The following is a 26,677-nucleotide window of genomic DNA, read 5'->3' as shown; positions in this document are numbered from 1 at the left end:
ATATCTATATTTCTCTTTTCTTTAATATTTCAAAAACTACTGAACAGATTTACACCATTTAAAAAAAGGGCGCTTTCTAAACCAAGAGCTACATTTTTGCCAGATTTGGTGTAATTCCGTTCAGCAGTTCGGGCTGTAGGCGGTTCCAAAATTTCCCACGGAAATTAACATGGAGAAAATGCGCTTTGGGGCCCACCTTTTTTCTCGGCCCTCGTGTCATGAATTACCCCAAAACTTTCAACAGAGCAACTGAGAGGGCCGACCCATTAGTTTTGATAATTTTGCGAAGATTCGTCAAATGGCACCAAAGATATTGACAAATCAAAAACAATGACAATATATATGAGTTTCGTATTCAGAGGGCCATTCTTCAGGTGTCAAGTGCGCAAAAAGCAATGTGTGATAAATTCCAATTGCATGTTGCTTTAGACAGGAATGTTTTTTGAGGAAAAAAATGCTACAATTCACAGGCAGTAATGAAAGTGATTTTAATGTTACAGTTTAATCAATGATTTTGATTACATTTCAATAAAGTAGTGCCAGCCCTATTTTTGCCCTGGGAAATCCCTGTGGGTGATAGCACTGGTGATACAGTGCCCCATAGCTATAATCCCAGGCATATGCTTTTAAAGAACAGCCCCTTCTCTCAACCAAATATCTTGCAGATACAATCATTGTTTTGGGGGCTTGATTGACTCTTCTTTTTACCCTTGTCTTTCCAACTTGTCAGAGGCAGTTGAGATGAGGTTGAGTTCTTAGGCACATCTCACTGACACAAGAGTCAAAGCCTTGCTCAATGTAAAGCTTCCCTGGTAGGGATTCAAAGATAGGTTCAGTGCAGTGGACCAAAGGTATTTTGGTGGCCCCGATTCAGACCCGTTTTTACTTTATGATCCAATTTTATCTTTTCATGCCCTTTTTAGCTAGGTCACTGGCAGTGCCCACGTACATTGGTCCAAATTCTAAATGTGCTTCCATCTACTATTCAGGGATAGTGATATGTGTTTTCAAAATTGTAACATAGCAGCAGCTTACTAATAGTATTCCAAATAATCTCTGGCCGCCAGTTCTCATATGTGAGGTGATGTTTAGATCTAAAAGGAACTTTTTTATGGATGTTGCATGGTGTTGAAAACAACATTTGTCTGCAAAACGTCTGCAATTGACTCCCACACATCACTCATATTAAGAAAAAATTAAAACGAAATAGTATTTAAAACAATCTATGTTTAAGAATCAATCAAGATCATCAATGCAGGACTACGTGGAGGAGAACAGAGCCGATCGGTCAAGGGGCCCTCTTTGCCTATGCTTTTAAACGTCTCTGGCTTCGGGAGGTCTGATTCCCTAGCACATGGGTCCTTCCCAAAAGCCTGGAATTGAACCAAAGGTTGTGAATCAAAGAAAGATTCTCGTGGCGGAAAGGCAATGTGACCTGTAAGTAGCTTCCCTGTTTGTTGTAGACCGTGGTACCTAGCAGTAGACTCGGGGGAAGGGATCACAAAGCCGATTGGTGGTGCCCAGGCTGCTGGGGGTTTTGCTGCATTTCAGATCAGAGTCTGCTTAGTTCCTAGAATCACAGCCAACCAATCATTCTTCTGTAGACTCTGAAAAGGAGAATGTACTGAATAACCTCTGTTACAGATAAGTTACTTTTCAATTCATTGTAGGCCTTGGTCACCAGCATTGGCCCACACAAGTATTGAAGAGATGGGATTGTTCATTATGTCCAGGGTCACAAAAGGTGTTTCAACTGAGCTAAGAGTTTGTTCTCCTGCAGTTCAGGGGCTTTTTGAATGTTGTTTTTCCCAGCCACGCAGAACTCCTTGAGCCTACCAAGCTTTCCCCTGGACAATGGTCAAGAACGCCAATAAGAGAACCAGGACTTGGGGAGGGAAGAGAGCGGTCCCATGTCCTGGCAAAGTTACGTTTGTTGCTGTGGTGGGCACGACAGCCTTTGCCACTGAAGTCTGTACTTGACGATTCCCCAAAGCCTGTGGTGTCCTGAACACATTCTCAATTTGTGTGTCATTGCTCTCATACAAAATGGAGGGGAAAGCATCAACCTGGAAAACAACAGAGAAAAAGGTATCAGGTTAGAGTGCTGGAAGGAAAGATATTTAACATGAAGAGAGAGCAACCAAATAAGGGAAAAGGGATAGAAACAGCAAGTGAAAGGGATACAAGAGAGATCGATCATGATTAAGAAAGGCAGAGAATGATTAAGAACAGTGGCGGCTCCTCCGCTAAGGTGGAGGAGCCTAGCCTCACTGCTATTTCAGTACTTCATATAAGAAAATGATAATAACAGGACTTTATTATCATTTTATTTTTCTATGTATCACTCGGGCTGGGCGGGCTGGGCTCTGTGATGCCAGAGCAGAGTGCGGAGTAATTTTCACTCCACTGAGTCTGCATGACAGCTTGTTTGGCCCTCTGGGGCTGGCCAAACCATGATGTGCACTTAGCATGTGTGTTGCACAGCCCAGTGGAGAACATGCCCAGCCTCCAATGCACTGCCTGAGTGGCCAAACAGGCCGCTCAGACCAATCGCGAAGCTGCTCATGCAGCATTGTGATTGGCTGGGAGAGTCAGGAAGCCTGGGTGCTTCCATTGCTTCCAGCAGATCTGAGGAGGATGGAGGAGAAGCGTGCAGCGGCGAGGCAGAGAAGGTATGTTTATTTTTTTAATCCCTTCCCTCCACCCTATCACCCTCGCTCAGGGCAGCCGCTTAAGAAAAGCAGAGAATGAGCGAGAGACAGATGAGAGAGGGAGCTAGAGAACACGAAAGCAACAGACAAACTGTGATGGATGTAAAACTAAGAGAAAAGTAAAGCATAAAAGAAGAGAAAGGGAACTGGAGGAAATGGCATGGAGAGAGTCATTGAGAGTGAAATATATTCACGGTGTCATGAAGGTGAGGGAGGACATCATTCCTTAATTTAACTAAAAGGCATAAACCCTTCTAGTTATAATTCATTCAACTTGGAGGGACACAATGAATGTATATAATGTCATATATCCACTATAGATTAAATCATAGCAAATGCTTCTTATCTTATAGGACCTCTTCTGTGTCCCATACCAAGGGCCTCTGGCATTATGCATATTTATAGATTTGGCTCATTTGCCACCTAATCTATTGGCTGCCACATAATCTGCAGATTTTACCAAACAGAAAGACTTTGTTTCTAGCTCAAATGGTTAAATAATTACAATTGCAAAGCTGGACTGGTCATCTTTCTGTTGCTAATTGCTATATTTGGGTTCTAAACTGGTACTCATGAGGTGCAACTAATTCAGTGTTACCAAATAATCAAGTAATACTATTACAAAATTTGCTGCATAATTCCGCATATTTTGCCCTTTCTTGCTGCATGATTTAGTCAACCCTGCTGCATAATTTGTCTCTCTCTGGCCGCATAATTCCAGTGGCCCTGTCCAGTCCCACCTGTATGAGTTATGGTAGCCTGCAGAAAGACACATGCTCTGTTAATTTAACAAATTAAGATAAAATACTCTCCACCCTCCTTCCTCTACTCTCCATGTGTCACGAGTAGGAGGTACTATAAAGTAGGAGTGGGCTAAATATTCTGCTCTACCGGCGGAGTTTTTCCCAATCTGCGCTATCTGCGCTCCTCTTGAAGAGCGTGGCAGAATTTTTCCTTGTGCACGGCTCGTCAACGTTAATGTGGCATGTGCGAGTGAGAATTTGCGCCCCCTAGCGTGAATTTCGAGTGCTAGAACGTCTCCTGACGGACTTTTTCAATGTGGCCAGATGCAGCAGTTCACTACCATTTGCATCGAGAAAGATGTCGTTCGAGTAGAAAATCTACATGAGCACCAGAAAAAAGCAGCGCCTTCAGGCGCATATACTTTTGCCATTTTGTGCTGATTTTTACAGCACGGAAACAAGCTCCCCACCACTCGCGGAACTCCGCAGAATCGTGTGGAGTTTTTAGGTAACTCCGTGGAATTTCGCAAGGGAAACTTCACATGTTATACCTACCCCTACTATGAAGTGCCTAATAGCCTCACAAAAACCTCCAGGTTTTCTGTCACTTTGATTCAGATGTTTTGTTTTCTGGAGTTGCTGGGGATTACATTTACCAGCACCACTGTTTGGTGCAAAGAACAAGTGATAGGTACAGTTTCTGCTCTCCAAATGGGCAGTGGGAGCAACGGATGAGACCTCTCAATTATGAGAAAGACCTTACTCAGCTGCAGGTCATTTCATAGTGCAGCAGGGCCATCATGGCAGTACCTAGGAGGTAAGCAAGGAAATAAGTGTTTGCTAGTGGTGGCCAGTTATTGTTAGGCAAGGATCCCACATTGATCCAATGCGAAGCTCACCAGATACGTCTTATTTTTTGATACTCAATTTTATTAGTGTTTGCAATAAACAAAGAACAGCACAGCACAGGTAAATCATTGGAATTTATACAGTGGAATAATTATGAGCGTACTCATGCGTGGTCATACATACCGCTCCCACTGCAAGCATGTCATCATATACCGTCATAGCCTGGCTTAGAAAAAGGGTATACATACATCACAATTGGTTCAACCATTTTCCCCAGACTCTTGAGTGCTTGGTTGGGCAGCCTCTGGCCTCAAAGAGTGACTTCTCTTGCACCGCACACCAGTCCACTCCCTTACGCCATTTGGATATACTTGGGGGATCGGACTGTCACCATGCTGCAGCAATGTCACGCTTGGCCACCATGAAGGCCGTGCCTAAGAAGAGCTTATCCGGCATGGACCCACCCAAGCCATCCATGCCTAGGATGAGGTTCAGGGGGTTATGTGGCATGTCCCAACCCAGGAACCTTGTGAGTGTAGATTCTATTGCTTCCGAATAGGGGGCGAGGCGGGGGTCAGGACCAGACAACATAATAAAAGTCTGCCAGTGCCTGACCGCACCACGGACAGACCGATGAAGATCGCAGGCCAATTCTATGAAGTCGTTCAGGAGTTAAATAGGCATTGTGGAGGTAATATAGCTGGATTATTCAAAATGTAGCGGAAGTGGTTACGGTCTTGGGGGCCATTAAGGCGTTGCACCAGTCTTCGTCCTCCAAGGGACCCAGCCACCCTTCCAATCGGCGCCTAAATGAGTCAAGTGATGTTGGTCTACTGTTAGTTAGGGAACAGTATATTTGTGAGATCCCACCCTTCCCCAAGTTGCCCATCATGATTTGTGCCTCCATTGGACTGAATTCTGGAAGGGTCGATCCCGATGTTAGATGTGTAGTGAGAGTGTGTTGTAATTGTAAATATTTGTAGAAATGTGAGTGGTGGAGGTTGTAACGACGCTGTAGGTCTTGAAGTGATCGCATATGGTCCCCCGCCCACACGTTCCCAAGTAGTGATATTCCAATAAGGTCACAGCTCCTGAATCCCTCCAGAGCTTGCACCTCCTTCAGCCATTCTCCCAGCCAAAGGGGTGTGTGTTGAGTCAGTATGGCATCTGATCAGGTATGGCACAGGGCCCCGCACCAGGCCAGCAGGACTGCGCAGGTCACCAAGGGTAAAGCTCTGGGCACGAGACCTCCATACATCATAGCTTGGATATGTGGGAGCCCCAGTTCTATCAGCTCAACCATGTACGCCGGATTGGACCAGCCACCAGTAAACCAATCGCGTAAGACAAGCAGCCTGGTGGCCAAATAGTAGAGATAGAGATCCGTCATCCCCATGCCCCATCAAAAGGCGGGATCCAGCATTGGGCCAGGGCCATGCACGGTCTGTTGCTCCCCTCAGGAACTTCATGTCCATACTGTCTATCTCTTTGTACCAGGTTCGTGGAAGGTGAAATGGGGTATTTTGGATTATGCATAAGAAGCGTTGGAGGATCATCAATTTAAAAAGGGCCACTCTGCCCAGCGTGTTGATTGGCAGTGTCTACCAGCCCTGGAGATCCTCTTTGGCCTTCTTAACTAGTGGACTGATATTTAGCACCCATTCTAGGTCGGGGAGTACAGCCACCCATATCCCAAGGTACTTAAATGACTGTCGCCTAATGGGGATATTCAATTGCCAATCAAAGCACTCTCTCAAGAGATGGAGGGGTATCAGGGTTGATTTGGCAGGGTTGAGGCGGAGGCCCGATACCTGCTCAAAAGTGTGGCGGCCCGGAGGCATCTGGGTCCAGACTGAGCTGGGTTTGCGGGAAAAAGAAACACATGCATATAGCGCGATTTTGGCAGTATGTGTGCAGTCCCACTTCTGAGTGTTGGCCCGGATGGTGCAAGCCAGAGGTTCCATCACAAGGGCAAACAGGAGAGGGGAGAGGGGACATCCCTGTCTGGTACCCCTTCCAATTGGGAAAGCCTCAGAGAGAGCCCGATTTATAAGTACCCTCGCTCTTGGCTTAGAATACCAGAGACGTTTTAAGGCATGGACAAAGTGAGCAATTGCCCAAGGCCCCCTGGAAAAGTGAACTTTCCCTCTCTTTGACCTCTGTTTCTTCTATTTCTCTCTCTAAACCTCTCTCCCTTCCTACTTACCTCTATCTGTGAATTAGTCTCTCTATCCAGTGTCCTGAGCAAGACATATTTCAACGGATGTATGACGTTACAACGCATACTTTTACAACGCCTACCTTTACATCGCAAGTTTTACAACGCATACCATTACAACGCATAATGCTTTTGGGCGCTGGATAGTGAATAGTTTAATTTACTATTCCAACTCCAGTCCCCGTGGATAGTAGGGAAGGTGTTGGATAGTACATTAAACCTATTCCCTATCCTAGAGCGCCCCCCATCGCTATGCGTTGTAATGGTTTGCGTTGTAAAAGTTGCGTTGTAATGGTAGTTCGTTGTAAAAGTTTCGTTGTAAAGGCTGTATACCTATTTCAACTGTTGTTTTGTGACCTCATCAACGTTTAATATATAGTTTAGAATTGTTTGGCATTATGGAGGCTTGAATTAGCAGAAATGGGAAATACAATTCAAATTTACTCCATACAGGGGCCCCAAAATATGTCATGCCCAGGGCCCCCAAAATCCTTAAGATGACACTGAAGCTCACAGTCATTGTTCAGTTCAGGCAGTGGTTTTACCTGAGAAGTTGGGAGCTTGTCAAGGTTAAACACAAATGTGCTGGCCACAGCCGCAGAAATGAGCAGCTGTGCTCCACGCAGAGATTAGTGACTCACCCATGCAGCCCCACTTCCTTCTCTCCACATGGGCCCAGTGCAGTGACATTTCATCTTGGGAAGTGAGCTCCAAACAGGCAGTCTCAAAGATTGACTTCTGTAAGACCCCGTTAAGGGGCTTGGGGAACAACAGGGGCTTCTGGGTTCCAACTGGGATGGTTGAGGCCATGTACCACCAGTGCCCTGTGTTTCATCCCACTTTGGTGCTGCAAACTGAGCATAGTACAACACTTTCCACTCATGACTCTCAGGGTAGCAAGTGTTTGATTTGCTCAAACGCTCCGTCCATCATCCCCTTTTGTATCGCTTTGTTTGCCCTAAGTGTGGCAGGGTATGCTCAGACGTGAGTCCCTTGCTCACTTGGCCACTGGATTCAAGATAGCCTGGCTGATGAGGATTATGAATCCGAAACCGGTCCCAGGATGCTTGTTTCCGGTCCAGGGAAGACATGGCTCGGCAGTTCGGGCTGGACTGTTCCCATGAGGCACAGGGTCAGACTGATTTGCATATGGCCATGTCTGAACTGGGGTGGCTGAGTGAGCTAAAGAATGGTGATGGATTAAACCCAGATCGGTTGACTGGGAGTGAGTGTTTGATTTGCTCAAACGCTCCGTCCATCATCCCCTTTTGTATCTTTCAGGGTAGCAAGAGCATGCAGGTAAAGGTTTCTCATGGGAGTGACGTACGAGACAAAAGCCCAGAACTCAATGTTGAACCAACAGGCAGACACAATAACATATTGTCCAGCCCAGTGATATCTTTTTGTTAACCCCTTGTGTGCTCAGGTTGGCCGGGGGCTGTCCGAACGCCACCAATTCCCCAGCGCGGTGCCAATTCCCCGCCTGTGTAGAAGGATTAATTAGTGGGCGGAGTTCAGACGGCCCTGGCCGTCCTCAGCAGACGCCTACCGGGGGCCGTCCTGAGCATGCAAGGGGTTATGGCCCCTAATTAAATCCCCGCACCGCGCCCGAATTCACGCCGCAGGGAAGGGGTTAAACCAAAGCATTTTAAGTTCACACACAACTATATACTATACATTTCAATAGGAATACAATTATGGTGTTGTTATCTCATTTATGATATTCAGTAAGGCACTACATCCCCTTCCAGTATTCAGTTCTCCTATTATAGGAGACATCTTCACTACAGTGCCAAGTCTACTGTGGGCATAGGTAGTGATTTGACACAGGTGCAGCTTACTGCAAAAAAACACTTATTAGATGCATAACTTAGTTCAACCTATTTTTACTCCTTGCATTTACTAGCCAAAAAGTCTTAAGTCCATGCAGTAGGCTAGTCTGCATGTTCCAGTCTCCCATTCTGGCTTCAGGCTAAGCCCTGTGTTTACCTGCTAGATGGCATTGCAGTTCTATTTGTGCGGCAAGTGCAGTTTACCTACTCAATCTTGCATTGGCAGTTTCACTGCTGCAGAGACTACAGTGGTGGCTTTGCATTGAAATAGAGACCACTAGATGAAGTTGGCATGGCAGACCTGCCTAGCGGCATGTGTTTTTGGCAGGGGCGGTCTCCTTAGCTGGGCGCAGGTAGATTCTCACGGTCAGTAGTTATGGCCTTCAGACCGATTCATTCCTCAAGTTGTGCCATAGACAAATCAGCCTTCTGGCTGATCACAGCTTTTCCATTTCAGCTGCAACCAACTTCTCGACTCAATGTCAGCAGCCACAGTACCCATCTCTAATGCTCATGGTAGATTGCAGATCGACAGTTTGATGCTTTTTCTTGCAAACGTCCAGGGGCTTTTATATGGGAAACACTCAGAGTGACCAGGGGAAAACCTCATAGTACAGGTTCCTTTTGGCTTTGTTGTCTGTGGTAGTCTCCTTTCTCTGGGTGCTCCCCATGCCAGGAACAAGCTGAACTACTTCTCCTTGACAGTCTCCCCTCCTGCAAAGCTAAGCACACTCCTTCTCTCTCTCAGCAGGAAGTCATGCTTCTGGGCACTTTAGGCAGACCCTTAGATCCTCCACTAAAAGGTGCAGGCTTCAGCTGATGTTCCTTGATCTCTGGGAGATTGGTTGTCCGGCAAACACCAGTCTTGGTTACACAGCATTGCTTCAAGTACTGTCGCGGTTACTGGATTCCAGCTACGTAAGGGAGCTAACATAGGTGAAACACACACAACACCCTTCTCTGTTTTGAATGTAAACCCAGTTTCACGCATTTTAGCCTATAGGACTACAACTCCCAGAAGGCCTTGGGGCGCTGTGACAGGAAGAAGAAATCAGGTGACTCCCAAAGGCCTGTTGCGATATAAGCCCCGCCTCTTTGTGTGAACGGTGCGTGACAATTTTCCCCTGTAGCCGAGTAGCGGATGGTGCTTACCCGCTGGAGGATTCCCGGTACAGCGCCACAGAGACACTGTCTTTCATCGCCAAGACTGTGCTAAACCTCCGAGCACTCGGGTGCTCATTTTCCTGGACGTCAGACGCCGGCGTGGATCTCCCTCGCTGGTGATGCAGATATTTCTTCCTCAATACCGAGAGTAGAAGACTGCGCACGGAAGCGTACGAAGTTGTAGCGTGTTACCGCCTACAATACTCAGCAGTGCAGCGGATCTTGCCCTCCATGATTTTCATTTATCTGGTGACTAGAGGAGTTCATTTGGGTTCCTATTTGTTTGATACTATGACGTCTCAGGCGCAGAAACTTTATGTGAGTGTAACATACCTCTGATAATATTGGTGACCCGTATGTATGCATTCTGTGTCTCTTACTGTCTTCTTGCTTTCTATTACATACAGTGTTACCAGAAGAAGGCAGGTGAGCTAGACCAGACCTGTGAAGTAACAGGAATTCTTTATTATTTTGTCCCCTTCCCTTTTCCCCTGGGTGCTCCTTTTCCCGCAGTGTTGTCCTTGCATTGTGGTGGGGGTAGTGTTCAGGGTAAGAGGGAGGCTACTCTTCACGGCATCGTTCCTACTGGCTGCTGCAGAAAGGTTAGTGGCGTAGATATTACCTGGTGCTGCTGACAACCCTGACAAGTACTCTGCGGAGGGAGAATACCCTTCCTTGGACAAGTAGAACTTAGAACTGGAACAAAGGCGGGTGGGTTGAATGCCATGTTTATACATATTTTCCAACGAGGGTCAGTGGATCCACTGTTTAAGTCTTCCTAACCAGTTTGGGTTGGTTTTCTTTCAGATGTCTTTGTCTTGCTATTCAACAGACACAACTTTTTGTAAAGTGATGGCTCCTATAGCAAGTAGCAAGAGTGCTGGCTCCAACCAGGAGTATCCAAAACATGGTCTCAATTAATGAAGTGTGAGATCTCTTTACCAGGCTCTTATGAGCCTTCCTAAAGTAGTAATCAGAGACACACCCAAAGGGGGGTCCAGCCTAGAAACGTCTCACCTTGAACAACAGAAACTGCAGTCCTATCCCCTCATTTCTACCATCTACCAAATAGCAGTCCTAAGTAAGAACTTATCATTACCCTTTGCTCACTAGGCCCTCTTTGAATTCCAAAAGGAAAGCCATGTCTCCCTCCCCCTTCACTTCACTGGGTTTCCACCCTTAAGCCACAGAAATGCAGGCAATACAATTCCACTGTCTAGGGAAGCCGTCTTCATCCTCCTTTTCCATTATGGATCCCACGGGCAAAGACTCAGATTGATACAACAATCAATGTTTTACTACCATAAGTATGCTACACATTCACTGAACACATGCACTCAACATGCACACAGGATGTCCACATAAGGTTCTGGGAATTCACATGACAGCTTAACTTTACTCAAGAGGGGGGTCAGTAGACAGCAGTCTCTCTGACACAGAGAAAGAGATCTGGGTACACTAAGGATTCACAAAACTGGTATGCTGCCACTGTTGCTTTATGTGTCTCAACTCATGTATGGACAGTAGCTCCAGTCCCTTTACATCATAGAACAGGTTCTGGATATCACATTACCTGGGACAGCCCTAGGCCTCCAAGCACACAGTCAATTAGCATGATGTTAGGGTTACAAAAAACATACGGATGCTAGTTTCGTATCCATTGCGGCACTTGATAGAGGTACATGCTAGTTTACCATATGGGGAATATTCATGTCCCAATAGCATCTGTCCACATGGAGAGAGAGGTCAGTGAGCTGGTTTGTCTCAAGTTGCAAGAATGTAGAAACACTCAGGCAGGCCAATAGACCTACGAGCAGACTCAGGCAACTCTGGTTACCCTCAAGCAAACATTCTGCTTTTCTGGGCTGCTCCTTTTCCGGGCTAAGCAGCTGGGTTTTTTCTTTTTCCTGGAGTCATTTGCTGCAGGGGCAGACATGGCTCGCCCTTGTCTCAGAAGGTCAGACAAGCTCCCAAGTCACAGTCAGTCCCACAGTTCTTCCAGCATAATACACGTAGTTCATTTGAGCGTCCCCTGACCTCTCAGAAATTGGCTATCTGACATCAGACCTTTGTCACAGCAGTTCTTTGATTACTGTTAGAACCCCATTCTGGGGGCCACGGGGCATGCAGGAATTATTGGGCCCAATGGAGGTGGTTGAGGCCTTTCATCCCTGATGTCCCAGGGGCCCACCCTACTATGGATCCCATTCAACTGGGTCAATCGCCCCATTCTGCACCTGTCTCTGAACTAGGTAGCATACTCAACCAGCCGAAAATCCTTCAGGGGAAGCTCAGATCAGTGAACATGACTCATAATAACTCAACATGCGGACAGAGCGGCAATAAATGAATGTCCAGTCCAATACTTTTTTTGTATTAAAAGAAGAATTTTCATTTTAACTTTACACATGCAAAGATAACCTACATGCAAAAAGCAATAACACAATCCCTTTTAGGTAGGGGCTCTCGTAGGTGTCAGGCCACTTCCTGTTCTCCCCTCTCTAGCATAATAGGTTTGGTGTTATCCCCCATTCTCTGATGGCCTCATTGAGGGAATGTAAACTAATAGGCCGTACTCAAGAGTTCTTCCCTCGGTCTCTGAAAGTAAGTTCAGTTTTTAGTACCTAGGGTTTTGCAGCACCAATGGTGGTATGTCCACCGGGGCCCCAAATGTGCAGTTATTGGCTTGCCTGCTTTGGCGGCGAATCACCCTGCGGTGGTGGAGCACAGTTCTCTTCTCGATCGACTGAGTCTGGCCAACAGCGGTTCCAAGTGACAGCACCTGGTAGGAGAGGGCTCTCTTCCCGAGCCACGATACCTGCGGAGGTCAGATGGGTGCGGTGCTCTGGCTCCAGGGATCACATGATAAGTCTTTTATCCCTCGGCGGAGAGTGGGGAGTGGTCTCCTTGCTCCACTGGGGATCTGTGGGGGCAGTCCAGAAGATGTGGTACAGTCCCATCACAGTTACAACAGTTTCCCAATCCCGGGTGACGAGACGGACCTCTCGGCTTCAGTGTCTCTGCAGGCCCTTCTTGGCACACACAGTCGCCACTCTGGCCTTCACACTCCGGTCATGCTGGCATCTAGTGGATAGTCACATCATCCCCTCCTGGCATACAGGGTTTCCAAGCCACTTCAGGACATGGGCAATGGCTCTATCAGTGCAGGAACAAGTTCCTCCCACTACAGGCTCTAATCTATGCAATGGCAGCCCCTCCTGGCATACAGGGTCACCCAGTTAATTTGTCACACAGGCAATGGCCTGGTTGATCTACATGTCTTTCAACAGTTAACTTTAGGGGACATGTTTGGGACTAGACAGGCTATCAAACCGGGGTAGCGACCAGTGGTTTATCCTATGATGTTCTCTCTTATACATTAAACGGTTGTATGTATGAGTTGTTTCGTATGTAATAGAAGAAAACATTTCTCTAAACAAAACTCAAGTAGTGCAATAACAAAGTTTTTTCATTTGACCTCTTCAATAAGAACATCATTGACTGTCAAGAAGTACCTTATAAGCACTAGTTGGTATTATATTGGCTGTACAGTGAGCAAATATATAGTTCTCACCGATTACTCTAATTATGTATACATATTCATTATAGGAAGATCTGAAAGACACCCTGGGTGTGACAGAAAATAAGAAAGTCTTGAAAAAGGTGGTAATTACCATTTTAATCCACCGAAACGCGTCAACGCCACTTTGGGTACAATTCAAGACTCTAACATCGATGTTGACGTACAGATACTGTAGTAGCATAACATGGATGGAAACATAATTGAGTCCGAATGTACAACTTGTATTTAACAATTTTTATGTTTTACTGTTTCTGTCTCTAATTTCAATTGTGCAGGTCATAATTGATCACTCTGTATTATTATTTTTATTTTAGATTAGGGGACTAGACTCGTTAGCCCAATATCTTTGTTTTTATGATCAATGTATTCACAATAAATGATTTTTAATTCTCTAAGTATTTTTGTGTAAGATATATTTGGAGGAATGTGTTTATAAACCTGTATTTACTGTGGTTCAAGGGAATTTCTGGCATTTCAGAATGGCCTGATTGATGCAGAGAGTTTCTCCTGCTAGAATCTGTAAGAAATCAGCGGCAGCCCCTTCTGGCATACAGAGTCACCCAGTTAGTTCAGCACATGGACAACGGCCTGATCGGTGCGGGTAACATCTTTCTCCTACCGCCCTCCTCTAACTCAGTTCATGTCAGGAGATCCTATTATACGGGGTCGCCAATGCAGTCCAACACACGGGCTGTGGTGCAATTGCTGCCGGACTGGATTCCTCACACCATGCACAGAAAGTCCTCATGCTAAGGCTCTCCTCTGGAACTCGCTCCGTCCAATGCTCTCCTCTTCCTCATGGGCATATAGGTTTTGGTGAGCAGGCAGGCGCTCGAGGTTCCAGGACAGGTGATTTTGGCTTCCCTGGGTGATGTTGCCTCACCGAGCAGGGAGACTAGCAGGCAGGGCCCCTAGTCCTGGTCACAGGCAGAATGTTTGAAGAGCTTCCCATCCTCACATAGCTTGGCTGGCTGCTCAGCAGATGACAATGTTTGGGGTCTCAGACTCCCCCACTTTTCCAGACACAACATTTTGATTCAGGTTCTGGACTGAGGATGAGGTTTTATGTTGGGGTTCTGCTGCTTTGAAATAGACATCTCTCCTCTTTATTTTTCCTCCTGAAGGATGTCTGTCACAGGAGGCAGGACTCTGAAGCTGATTAACCCACAACAAGATTCATGGAAGTGACCAGAGTTCACACCTGGATGCCAACACAGTGATATGTGCATCAGAGGGAAATCCTGAACCTTCGGTCCTACTCAGCCCCATCTCCCTCTTCCTAAGATGTGCCTAGGCCCCTTTCCTTGTGATCTGCCACTGAATAAAAATCAAATCCCTTTGAAATGGACATTGGGAGCTTGGCTCTCCCCTCATCTAGTGCTTGTTCCACCCAACTTACAGGAATGTGGCAATACACAATTCTGTCTGGGGGAGCTTCCTCTACTCCTCTTGTTTTCACCAGGCAGGTCTGGGCTTCCCAAAATGGAACCCAAGGTCCTCCATGTTATGTACTAGAGCAGGCACTTCTGCACTAGTACATTCACAGCACACTCCCTGCCTAGTACTGCTGTCCTCATGTATTATGCTACCACCAACATTCCCACATGCAGCACACACACTCAGTCTGCGCACACATTTCAGCACTACAGAATCTCTGTACTGCATCAGAGTATTATTTTAAAAGCACAACCTGCCAGCACACATACATTTACCAAGTGTGCACTGTACCACACTTCACCCTCGGTGTAGTGTTCCTTGTGAGCACACGTGCACCCAGCACATGTTTTCATCACACTCGCACTTCCACATCAACTTGATGTAGGCCATGAGTGAGTTAAACACACAGCAGCTGAACTTTTAAAAAGGTGAGTGGGCCTATAGGCTGCACTCTAGTGACACAGGATAAAAAGAATCTGTTTACTATTACTGATCACTACACTGGATGCTGCCACCACAGCACTTGCACTGTTTAACTTCTGGGGAAGGCGGCTGCCTGCCACCACTACGAGGGTACTGCTTTGGGTGCCCATCCCTGTCCAACAAGACCACAATCTGTGAGACTGGCCTGTGTCGTGGCACACACACATGATCCGTGTTTGCCCATGACAATAAAAATCTTCTTTAGGGATCCAGACCACAATACAGTTGGGCACTCACAGCAGGGTCACACATATCTCACCATGCAGAGGACTTTTCCGTCCCAAAAAGTACTCTGCGTAGTATTCCTGTCCTTGATCTTGAAGAAGGTGGACCTGAAACCAAGTAGGATAGTTTTTGACCCATGTTCAAACACACGTGCCAGAAAGGTGATGTTTGGATGGTTTCTTTTTATATTTCATGTTTTCTCTGCAGCACATACGCAATCTTTGTAAAAGATGACAGCACTCACAGAAAGTAGTAACAAGACTAGATGCGTCAGGAGTACCCACAGCATGAGCACATGACATGTGAAACCTCTGCACCTGGCTGTCATCAGTCTACCTGAAGCAACACTTTGGGAAAGACAAACTATCAACCCAAATGGCAGTGAACAGGGAATTCTAATCATCAATTCATGCTAAAAGGTCACCAGAGAATTTCTAAATTCACCAGTGTTTCAATCTTATTACACACCAGCATCTAGGGTTATAACCACCCGCTCTGGAATGCACGTAATACGCTTTTAATGTCTAGGGGGATGTACCACAACCCAAATTGTGAGCCAAGTAAAACAAGGGGGGATTGAAAAGGGATCCTGGTGGTCTCAGTAATCTTACACCTGCCTCCACACAGAGTTCTGCTACCATGCACGTTTTACGCAACTCACACTCTGCATGCACATATATATCCAGCATTTGAAAAGCGTGCAGCTACCTCAGGCGTGGTGTCCCAGTGCTGGGGGCCGTCGGGAAGATTAATCGAGCTATTGCCCAGAGTCACATGGTGCTGAGATAACCTGATGCCAGCACCGGGGATCGAACCGTGAGCCCCTGTTTTCCTGAGTCAGCTGCTCTGGCCGCTGCACCACACCTCCTCCCTTACACTGACATGGAATGTCAGTGCAAGGGTAAGGGGCATATTATCAAGGGGGTGTATCTCTGCTTTTTTGGCTTTAAAAGCCAAGAAAGCGGACATAAAATTATCTCCCTATTACCTAGCTGTCGTTAACACCAGTTACCGACAGCTAGTAGGAGATAGCGACCATCGTGGGCCCCACTTTGCATGTCAGTGATATTTATCACTAATGACATGCAAATGGGCGTGCCAAGATGTTAGCGACTGGAAACAATCGCTAACATCGCTATCTCCTATTACCAACTTTTAGAGATATTCGCGCTAAGCGTGAATATCTCCAAAAGCTAACACCTGCCCTGAGCAGTTCTTAGCCATGTTATCCAATGGTAGGTGGATAACATGGCTAAGAGCATTAGCTTGGTAATGCATGAATATCGCTGACTTTTCAGAGATATTCATGCATTGCGGCAGTTTTTTATCGCATTTGCGATAAACCTTGGTAATACCAAGGTTTATCTGCGATAAAAATCGCCGCAGCTCAGCGGTAAATTTTTGTCTCTAACCAATATTACCAAGCAATAGCGATAATTATCGCTATTGCTTGGTAATATGCCCCTAAGTGTCTCATACACGTGGAACTTAACATGAGTGGGCCAATAAGATGGCACACTCATTCTGAATCCAGGGCCGGCTCAAGGGCAGTGTGATTGGTGTCACCGGACATGCTGTTGACTTGTGGTGGGGGGCCATATTTGCAAGTATACTATCATTTTAATAACACCTGCTACTTTGTTCCTTGCCTCCAGCAATTTTATGGTATCAATAAAAAAATATCAAGATAACTCTAGTGATTAATGTTCTTCCTGGAGAGAGACCAGAGTTTTGTCTAGTGGAAATTTTGAATCATGATTAGGTAGTGCAGCGGGTTAATATGCCTGCTGCAAAGATCATGTGCCCTACAGACCACAAAGTGCATATAATGTAAATAGTTCAGTGGGTTACTGATTTTGTTACTTGCAGTTTATAAGTTAAAATTCTAATGTGGGACAGTGAACTATTAACTGTCATCAAAGAGCTCCATGCAAACTACAGGGTATATGTTAGCGCTGAATGTTTTTTTACCCAGTCTTTCCTTATCTTGCAAAAAGGGTTCATTTGGGTAGAAATCAATTCTCATTATTAAAGAGAACCCTTAACAATGGTGTTACGTTTTAAAGTCTGAATTTGTGCTTTTCCAGACCAATGACTATTAAACTATACTGCTTATTTAGTATGGATGACGCGTGACTCCTAAATCTTGTAGTCCTCTGTCTTATGTAACATTTCCTATACACTGATTTACACACGTATGATTGCCACACTGGTATGACTGGCGCTATAAAACGAAATGAATCTGAGTGAGAGTGGTTATGGAGACTTTAGGGGCGCTGTTAAAGGGTCCGAGTGAGGGAATCTGTGGAAGAGGTGGTCATTGGGGGACGGCAACAAACATTGTCGCACAGGGCGCCACCAGTGCTAAAGCCGGCCCTGTCTGAATCAGAGAAAAAGTCTGTTGCTAGGATTATACAAATGCTACATTGCACCACCACTTAGGGGGGCTTGCAGGTCATTGCAGTTCTTGTCTTTACTCCTGAATTTGTCACATTTTGTTATCATGCTTAAGGAGGTATTTTAACACAGTTCTCAGCAAAAGTAACTTCTAACATTGGGAATGCTGCAAAAGAGTGTGGATGGACCTTAGCTTGTAAGGTGTATTTCAGTGCGTTATAACAAGTATATCAGCGTTAATTCTAATTAATGTATATGTTTCAACGTCAGCCCAAATAGGAATATTTTTCAAAAAATTACACAAGGGCTTATTAGCTATAAGTTCATCCTTCCTAAATGTAGTTTAAGTATAGACTGGTGATTTTAACCTAATATTACATCCAATGTTAATTGATTGCTTCAAGAACGGATTTTACACAGACTGCAATGTCCCTTCGGCTCCTTTTCCACTAGGAAATATATTGAATTGGTCGAAATGGTCTTCCGCTCTGATAAATGTATTGTCCTCTCACAGGCTGGTATGCTTGAACAGAGGGCACCAAGTGTTTTTTCCAGCAGGAAAAACATATCATTATGGTCACCAATCCTATCCATTAGATTATGGGGCTAATTTATGAGCCTTTTGCGCCACCATTGTGTCACTTTTTGTGATGCACCAGCAGCATAAAATATACACCACATTGCACCCTATATACAAAGTGACGCATTTAAGCAGATGCGTCACTTTGTAAAGCCCTGCGCTACATTATACCTGCGTCAGGTATAATGTATTCAGGGTGGGCGTTTCCCTGCAAAAAGCCTCGTAGAAATGGCACTTCCAGGACACCACTGCATCAAAATGTTACGCCTGCCTCACTTGCCCAGGTGTATTGACCCATTGCTGGAATCGCGTCACTTTTGCGACAAACTCCAGCAATGTGTTGTTACTGTGCCTACAGCTATGTATCAGTAATTCCTTACAACATGGAGCACTTTAGAGTAAATACGGCGCATCCATGGTGTAGCGAGAAGGGTGAACTGAAAAGTGTTGCATCACTGTTTTCACGCAGCGATGCAACACTTTTCATAAATAAGACCCTATTTTTTGTACCATGTGGTATTTTGCTTATTTCTCAGTTCTAAAATCTGAGGGTAACCACAGTACGTCTGCTTCATACACAATTGTAGTCACATGAACAACACAGGCCTCCCATTAGCAATGGAGCACTCTGATCTTGCTATCAGGCGAGAGAGTACCATAATTTATTTTTCCACTAGCTGTACACGGCCACGCTTTGCTGTGGCTCAGTGTGGTTAAATGGAAGAGAAAGAAAAGAGTAAGCGCACGTTTCTAATATTTTTCTAATATGCCATCCTGACACCAACTGTCCATCCTAATATATGTAAACTTTTTTCTCTATGTGTCCCTTGTTAATGTTGCAAAATGAACCAACTCCTCCCCCCTCCCTACGCCCACTTCCCGGTCTGCCATCCTGACACCAACTGTCCATCCATATATATGTAGACTATTGTCTCTATGCATCCCTTGTAGTTGTTGCACAGCAAGCAAATCGATAGGGTCTGTTCGGGCTTTCGATTAAAAACACACGCGTATTGGAAATGCGTCTATTCGAATCCAACGTTGTGTATATATAAACACGCGCTAATGTTGCAAAGTGAACCAACTCCTCTCCTCTCCCTCCACCCACTTCCCGGTCTGCCATCCTGACACCAACTGTCCATCCTAATTTATTTATTTATTTGAGAGTTTTGTAGAGCATGCAGCGGCCCCAACGGGGCGTCCCGGCGCTGAGAGCTCTGAAAAATAGAGGTCATAGGGTCAGATGTCCAGTGTTAAGAGGAGAATAGATGTGTTTTCAAGGATTTACGGAAAGCTGATTCTGTCTGACAGGTGCGTAGGTCTAGTGGAAGCTTGTTCCAGCGCTGAGAGGTGCAGACCTCAAAGGTTTTCCCACCTGCCCGAGATCATTTAAATCGGGGAGTTTCCAGGAAATGGAGGGTATTAGAACGTAAAGTCCTGGAGTTGGCATAGGGTCGCAGGGTGTTTTTCAGATGTGCCGACCCACTGCCTTTTGATGCTCGGAAGGCCAGTGTCATGGCCTTGAACACACATCTTTTAGCTATGGGCTGCCAATGCAATTTGCGGAGATGGGGAGTGATATGGTGTCTAGCCAGGATTCTCTCCACCAGCCGGGCGGCGGCATTTTGGACCGTCTGGAGTTTATGGCAGAGGCCTGCTGTGATACCAAGGTATAGGGCATTGGCATAATCAAGATGGGATATGATCAGTGCCTGGATCACAGTCTTACGGCAGAGGAAGCAGCTGGTAGGGTTTGAAGGATTTTCAGATATGTTAGGCGCTCTACTTAGAGTTTACGTTACACTCTGTAGGGAAATGATGTCTATGGCGTGGTGCGTAAAGAGCGAACGGGATAACCCTAAACCGTTCCAGGAAAATCAGAGAGACTTTCACAAACTATAAGAAGCAATGCTCTCGCAACCACAATACAGTGTAAAACATGCAACACAGTAATAACAATAAGGTAGCAAACAACAGCAGATCTTTATGTTCTTATTCTTTTTCAAAAGACGTTTTATTGGATCCACATTCAGCCAACACGTGTTTCGTCGTGTTCAAAAGTGGAGTCGACACGACTCTTCAGGGCTGGTATATAGACCCAGGCATCTACGGGTCGATGCGAAACGTGAGTGTAGTTGGTAGAAGGATCCTGTGTGTAAGTTGACGGGTGTTCAATATCTTTCACATCCAGAGAACCCTAGTTCAGGGTTTTGAGCTATAAGTAAGACTGCTCCGCTAACGATAAAGCCCAATGAGGCTCGTCAGTACCAAAATGAGACTAGACATGTGTGAGTGTCTGACCGTACCGTCCTTGGAACACGGCGACCGGGAACACACAGAGGAGGGATACCGAGCCACAGTTCGTTTAACCTACAGAGAAACCGAACTAATAACCAGCTCTAATTTTAAAATGTGATCCCCTCCCGGTACAGTCAGACACTCACACGTGTCTAGTCTCATTTTGGTACTGTGGCTTTATCTACTCCTCAAGTCATTGAGAGCATACCAGGCAATATCCATTAGTCTGACCTCGTTGCTTCATGAATGCCTTAGGCCTCTGGGCCTAGACAAACAGGGCACAGTAAAAAATACACTCTAGTGCTAAACGCACCACACCGGAAAGGTTAGGAAAATAATGGAATGATTATACACCTGTGTCAAATGTGTCTATCAGAATCTCTACACTTCAACTTACTCATCAGCATAATAATGACACTACAGGAAATTATGTCAAAAGATCTTTGGAATTATGTTGCCTAGTGAACAGGGAATAACAACATTGCCTCTTACCGAAGGCATGGCGCCATAGGGAATCCTAAAGTGGTTATCGCATGCAAAACCACTACAATAGTCCATGACAATGGGCCTTATTATAAGTCTGGCGGTCTACGGATGGCCAGACTCACGGTGGTGGTCGTGCGACCACCCTATTACGACTAGGGCAGCCTGGTCGCTCTGGGTCCACCGTAACCACCAGGGAACTGCCGTCCCTTGGCAGTTGCGGGGCAGTCCTGAGGCCGCAATATGCTTGGTGGAGCTTCAGCAGATCTGCCAACTATATAACAAGTTTCCTCACCGCCGCTTTTCATGGTGGGCTCACTGCCATGAAAACTGTGGCAGTGAGGAAACTTGTAATATGCTTGGCGGTGCTGCAGTGACACCACTAAGTATATTGCGGGCTGTAGTCAGCTGCACCACCACCGGGGATCTGGGAATCCTGTTGGTTGCAGTGGTTCTTTGGCATCCAAATGCCAAACTCGTAATAGGGCAGTCGGACAGCCGGTGCGGTGGTCGTAATCAGCCCCCAAGACAATATACAAGGAGTGACATCAATAGTTAATGCTAAGCCTACTGTACTGGGTCTGGATGAAGCTTGTCAATTCTGATATTTTATGTGCAGTGGGTCAAAATAAATTCCCACAGGAAATGATGTCTCTGAGGAAGTGAGTAATATACCACTCCCGAGGCTTAAGCAATCTTCAGAGGTACCAGCGTTTTTTAGCTACCGTCCTACATAGCATGATGCTCCCTCCTTAACTCCTTATGTCAAATGAAGGCGTCTTCAAAACAAAATTCATTGCATGCTTACTTTTTGATTAGAAGTCTGGGTATTGCTCCCAATAGTAGCTTGTGTGAAGTGTTGGGTAATATTGTGCAAAATATCATGTCCTATGTTGACACACATTCTACCGGATGTACGACATTACAACATATGCTTTTACCACGCATGCTTTTACATCGCAAGTTTTACAACGCATACCATTACAACGCATAGTGCTTTGGGGCGCTGGATAGTGAATAGTTTAATTTACTATTCCAACTCCAGTCCCCGTGGATAGTAGGGAAGGTGTTGGATAGTACATTAAACCTATTCCCTATCCTAGAGCGCCCCCCAGCGCAATGCGTTGTAATGGTTTGCGTTGTAAAAGTTGCGATGTAAAAGCATTGCGTGGTAAAAGTTGCGTTGTAAGTGATGTTTCCCCATTCTACCAAATGCTAGGGCACCCACTTCTAAAATCTACTGCAAACACATATTAAGTGTAGCATTCTCACTACTGTTCTATCATAATTTGGGACATGACCTGTTAGAGACTCCCTACAAACATCCAGGTTAATATTATGCATTTTAGCACTAAGTAGATTATCCTATGGAGACACTTATAGGTGATCATTCTCAACCAGCAAATAACTTGTGTAAGAGTAAAAGAACTGTTCAAAATGGATTGTATTACTGAATATAGACATGAAGAATATCAACATACAAGAGTATTGAGGACAGAATCCGCGCCTATGTTCCTTGAAGACATATGCACTGCTTAGATACATATTTGTGGAGTTAGGTATAGAAAATCTAGACTTACCTGTCAATATTTTGTTTCAATATTTTGTCTTCCAAATGTAGTCCCATCGATATTCGGATTTCGATATTCAGTATGCACACCTTGAAAATGATTAGCTGTCTATTGTTAAGCATCTTCAATTACTATAACATAAGTATGTATACGGTTCCTAGCACAGGATAGCATTTGTGCCTTGGTTCTAGCACTAGCACACCTTCCGTGTGTGTCTAACTGTGACCTGCAATCGTCAGGCGAGCACCAGGAAGCATGTTTGCAGTGGGGTTGGAACAGTGGGGTGCTCCTGCTCACCTATTTTTATGAGATGTGGGTGCTGTCTGAGACAGACTCCTCTGCTTGGGTGGTTCAGTTTTAGCAGTGGGAGACTGGTCTGTGTCAACTGAGGTCATTAATTTTAGGCATCCTCAGCATGTTGCGACTGTGCTTCTTAGAGCAGCATCTCTGAAGCAGAGTGAGAATAGGGTGGGTGTACACCCCTTGGGATATTTTTATAGCCACTTAGCAAAGGGTGCTCAACATAACATATCACCTAGACATTTTGGTTTTAATAAAAGTCCAGCCTTTGAGATTCCAACGCACAACAGGTATCAGGCACTGAGTGTGTTGGATCAGAATGATTGACTTGCATTGACCAGGAGCCCTGGGTTGGGACTACCTTTAACTACACATGTAGACAAATCTAACACATTTAACTTAGAGCTCGCACAGATAGTAGCACCCTCATTAAATCACGATAACAAGCCTGTATTAGGCTGTATTCCAATGGTGTTAGCAAGGGAAAAGCTTCTTAATTGTGATAGCGATAACAATGGCACCTTAGGAGAGGCCAGTACTTGGTGTATTGACAGGACAGTGTCTGAGAGACTGATTTCCAGAAACACCTTACTGGAAGTAGTAAATATTGCATCTGTTCCACTGGATGACAATTCCACACAAGAGGAATTGCTGAATGTATCTCTATCTGGTTCGAAAGATAATCTACCAGTAAGACTAATATCATGGAACATAGCAGGGCTAGCCAGGAATCTTCGTGACTTAGTCTGGTGTACTTACATTGAGGATTACGATATTATCCTCCTTCAAGAGACTTGGGCTTTGGAAATCCCCCACAGACTTGGGTATAAAACCTTTTATTGTAACGCAATCCCCTCAGTAAGAGGGAGGGCGTCAGGGGGTCTGGTGATCTGGGTTAGAATAAATGTAGAATTAGAAATTACCACACTGATAACCCATTCCCCTGACCTATTGGGGTTAAAAATGGTGACAAGGGAAAAAGAAATTCTATACTTAATAAACATCTACAATAGGCCTTACCCAGTAAATAAAGAATCTAATGTCATAGAACATCTAGATTCCCTCTTAGATTCTCTAGGCCCAAATGCCCAAGTAGTAGTAGGAGGGGATTTTAATTGCAAATATGAACCGGTGTTGGGTTTTGACAATTTACTCGAAGAAGATATGGCTAATGATATCCCAAATTTGGACTCTATTGGGTCTGTTAAATGTACAGTAGCTGTAACCCAAATCTTACAGTTGACAATAGTTCATGAACTTAGGGCATGCAATGGCCGCTTGCAGTCTGACAGACCAGCAGCTCCGACATTTTATAAAGGCAATTGTAAGTCTCATATAGACTTTATATTGATCTCCATGAGTCTATGGCATCTAATTATTGATTTCAAAATAGACGATAGGACAGAGAGTGACCATCTCCCACTACAATTATGGTTAAATCCTCAACCGTTTTTAGCCAAACAGGACAAAGAGGATACAAGAAATAGTACACTTGAGGAAATGCAGATAACTAACAATAGACGTGCACTGAGATGGCCTTATATCCTAGCTAAGGATGAGACAATGTTAAATATTTATAATACCTTTTCCGACACTATTGGGTCGTGTAAGGAGCCCCGATTAGGCAGCCAGGGAGTTCTAGACCTACATTATAAATTGGTTGATGCTTTAATCCCCTTTCTGAGCAAAAATTGCAAAGAGAACAAGAACCCAAGTGATGGCCATCAACAGTTGGCTAACCCTTGGTATAATAAAGAATGCCGCTTAGCAAAGCACCATCTGATCCAGACTGTTAAATCTAAAAACTCCCATTCTATAAAAGAAAGTAGACATGCATATAACAAAACCCTGACCCAGGCGAAAAAAAGCATGGGAAGATGCACTATGGGATGATTTACTAACAGCAGCTAAATTGAGAGATCAGGGCACCTTTTGGAGTTTAATAGCCAAAGGCAACAGAAAGGGTAGATCATCCAAGGATCTCTATCTAGATGAACAAACTTGGTGCGACCATTTTATTAAACTCTATATAATAAAGAGAGTAATCTAGAATTGAGCATTAGACCACTATGGTTTAGTATGGAGGAAACTACTCAGGCACTGCAAGCTATTAAAGTGGGTAAAGCCCCAGGACCGGACAAGATTCCTGGAGATTTACTTGAACATGATGTTGAAGTCTGGGGGCCATACATTAATTTCCTTTGTAACTCTATAGTGGCTGGAACACCAATCCCCGATAGTTGGAAAGGGGCAGAAATTGTAACGATTTTCAAAAAAGGGGATCGTCACGATCCGGGCAACTATCGCCCAATTAGTGTAATTGACCTTTTACAGAAGGTTTTTGCCAGGCATATCTTAAATAGACTCACAGAATGGATGGAGGGGATGCAGATATTGTCTAAATTCCAAGCAGGGTTTAGACCAAAAACTAGTACTGTGGACCAAGTGTTTAGGTTCACGTGCATCTGCTGGAAGTACATTAATATAAGAAAGGGCAGTTTGTACGGGGCATTTATAGACTTGAGGGCTGCCTTCGATCTCGTTACACGGAATCTTCTGTGGATCACTTTAAGAGATATGGGGGTTCCCGGGGAGCTACTTAAAGAATTTATTAGATTACACACCGGGAATTATGCCAAAGTTAGATGGGGGAAGGGGGGTGAACTCACAAAGCCCATTGCGGTGAGTCGTGGCGTGCGTCAAGGCTGTGTGCTGGCGCCTACGCTCTCCTCACTATATGTTAATGATATACCTGTTTACCTAAGGGATTGTGATCATGACTCCCCGAAGCTAGGAGATGAGGTGATCACGGCATTACTCTTTGCCGATGATACAATCCTCATCTCACAGACCCTGAGGGGTCTTCAAAACCTGGTGAACTCATTTTATGGTTACTGTGTAAAGAAGGGGTTAGAAATAAACTCATCTAAAACAAAATATATATCCATAAATCCGCAAAAGTCCTTTAGAAAGAATTTGGTTCTAAACAACCAAAAATTGGAATATGTGGGGAGTTTTAATTATTTAGGCATTATGTTGGATAGTAATCTCTCATGGAAGGGACATCTAGCAAAGAGTAAGTTATCTTTCAAGCAGAATTCGATGACCATCCTAAAAGTGCACGGAGCTAGTTATTCTAAAGCTATTAGTCCGGCACTCAAAGTATTTAAGGCAAAGCCCCAAGCAGCGGCACTTTATGGTGCCCAGGTTTGGGGACACCATTGTAAACGCAATTTTGAAAAGGAAGAGAATTTTTTTTTGCGTAGATTACTTAAATTACCAACTAGAACCCCCTTAGTTCCAATGTTCTTGGACTTAAATCTAAAACGGACAGATCACCAAGCAGCTCTTAGACCATTGCTGTATTGGATAAGACTATGGACAACCCCGGAGTTGTGTAACTATAAAAGTGGTCTGATAGAAATCATTCAGATTGATGAATATAAGAAAATCACCTGGCTAAAACATGTTTCCCTTTGGTGTACCAGGTTAGGGCTGTCCCACTTTTGGGACGAACCCCAGAATATGACACCGGTGTGTAAAAAGCTTCTAAAGTCAACTTATTGGTCCAATGTTAATGATGAGCTATTCCATAGTTCATCTATTGGCACCTTGACCCAGAAATTCATGATTATAAAAGATAATGCTGCATTTGAACCATTCATGGATGAAATAAGACCACCATTAGCAAAAACCTTATATTTGCAATTTAGATACGGGGTATTACAGACAAATGCTAAAACATGCAATTGGGGGGGGTAAAAATGATAACGGCCTCAGTACTCTTTGCTCGCTAAAGGCAA

General features: G+C 44.8%; 1 protein-coding gene across 1 annotated transcript in view; it reads right to left on the bottom strand.

Annotated features, from left to right (window-relative positions):
• Positions 1-463: 463 nt before the first annotated feature.
• The window catches only part of LOC144807260 (carbonic anhydrase 4-like), a 63,507-nt gene continuing 37,293 nt past the window's right edge, over positions 464-26,677 (bottom strand). The window contains exon 7 of the mRNA XM_078673107.1: positions 464-2,066. Coding sequence (XP_078529233.1) covers positions 1,833-2,066 — 234 coding nt within the window. The 3' untranslated portion in view covers positions 464-1,832. The remainder of the gene's footprint in view (positions 2,067-26,677) is intronic.

This window comes from Lissotriton helveticus, unplaced genomic scaffold, assembly GCF_964261635.1.
Source record: "Lissotriton helveticus unplaced genomic scaffold, aLisHel1.1 SCAFFOLD_1137, whole genome shotgun sequence".
Classification (NCBI taxonomy): Eukaryota; Metazoa; Chordata; class Amphibia; order Caudata; family Salamandridae; genus Lissotriton; species Lissotriton helveticus.
Note: the sequence above shows the minus strand (reverse complement) of the source record. Positions and strands in the feature narration are given on the sequence as shown.